Genomic DNA, 1,528 nt, shown 5'->3' on the forward strand with positions numbered 1-1,528 from the left:
GATGGCACCTGACAACAACAACAACAATATCATTCCACTTGCATCATAAAGCTATATATTCACAGCAGGAATAAGAAAACTCGCCGCAGATGCCTTGAGCCTATAGCGATGACGCAAGTTTTCGCCAATCGGCGCCCGTTTCACAACGGCCAATCAAGCACCATCTTCCATTACAACCCTGAAAGAAACCAAGCTGGGCGTTTCTGCCTTCTGGCGCTTGTCTGCTCCCGGAAGTGGGAGGGAAAGGCCTCTAGGAGTGTATTTGTTACCTGAGCAGAAAGTGACGTGCAGGTCAACCTGTCTCTGTGCTTGCGAGATTTGTTTGTATTTGTTTCTGCTCATGTAATGCAATCCCTTAACCAGGAAATTAAAGCATTCTCCCGGAATAACCTCAGGAAGCAATGCACCAGGGTGACAACGCTAACTGGAAAGAAAATTATAGAAACATGGAAAGATGCCAAAATTCATGTTGTGGAAGAAGTAGAGCCGAACGGTGCGGGGGATTGTGGTTATGTGCAGGACCTTAGTTTGGATTTGCAAGTTGGCATTATTAAGCCATGGTTACTCTTGGGTGAGTATATCGATTTTCTCCTACTCCCCTGAGTTCTTTTTAAACCATATTACTTACTTCCGCTCCTCCTAATGTGTAATAAATAATCTGTATTGCCAGCTATCCTGCTAAAAAATTGAAATGTTTCCTTTTTTTGGATATGGAACTTCGATTAGCAAGCTAGAGAGGTTTCTGCCCCACAGCATATCCATAAGAAGTATATATTTCTTGTAACACATGGTGTCAGACATTTGGATTTTAGAAAAGTTTTCTTGTATGTTTTTTATTTCTCTGGGCAATATCATGTTGATACGTTCTGGATTAAAAAAGGATGCAGACTTTTGTCTTTTTGTTTATTTTTAAATCAAGTTCTAAAGAATGGTTTTATTCGCAAAAGAACAAGTGACAAGCCTTAGTTATAAAAAAGTAAATACTTGAAATAGTTAAGTGTTTGTTTTGCCTGTTCCACTGTTACAAACCATATGGAATACATACCTCAAGTGACCACATCTAATCATGCTATGTATTGTTGGAGTGTTAAGAAGGAGGGTTTTTATTTTAATAGCTATGAGCCTGACAGTTTTATTCTTGTATTATACAAACTCCTAAATATTGACAAGTCATTTCGTATTTGTAAGTCCGAAAATAAAAAAAAACAAAACTTCTTATTGTGAATTGAATGAAGATTTACAGAATCTTTAGAAGTCTTAATTTCTCTGTTTATAAATAATAATTCAGACCTACTTCAAAAATTGTTAACTAATTTTCATTTAAAAAAACAATACTGGGTCATATTCTTTTCTTAACTTTTTATAATTTTATAATCTGTTTTTCAAATAGCAAAACAAGTAAATTTATAAAAGTACAAAAAACTGTTAATGTGACGAGAATATGGCCTGGTGTTTTTTGCTTTTTTAAAAAGATTAAATGACTTGTCAATATTTATGTAGGTTAATGTTGTTGAGTGCCGTAGAGTCG

At 35.7% G+C, this 1,528-nt stretch overlaps 1 protein-coding gene across 1 annotated transcript in view; it reads left to right on the forward strand.

Moving 5' to 3' along the window:
• Positions 1-345: 345 nt before the first annotated feature.
• DUSP19 (dual specificity phosphatase 19) overlaps positions 346-1,528 on the forward strand; it is a 21,752-nt gene continuing 20,569 nt past the window's right edge. Inside the window, exon 1 of the mRNA XM_006864061.1 lies at positions 346-571. Within this exon, the coding sequence (XP_006864123.1) occupies positions 346-571 (226 nt within the window). The remainder of the gene's footprint in view (positions 572-1,528) is intronic.

This window comes from Chrysochloris asiatica, unplaced genomic scaffold (genome assembly GCF_000296735.1).
Source record: "Chrysochloris asiatica unplaced genomic scaffold, ChrAsi1.0 scaffold00059, whole genome shotgun sequence".
Taxonomy (NCBI): Eukaryota; Metazoa; Chordata; class Mammalia; order Afrosoricida; family Chrysochloridae; genus Chrysochloris; species Chrysochloris asiatica.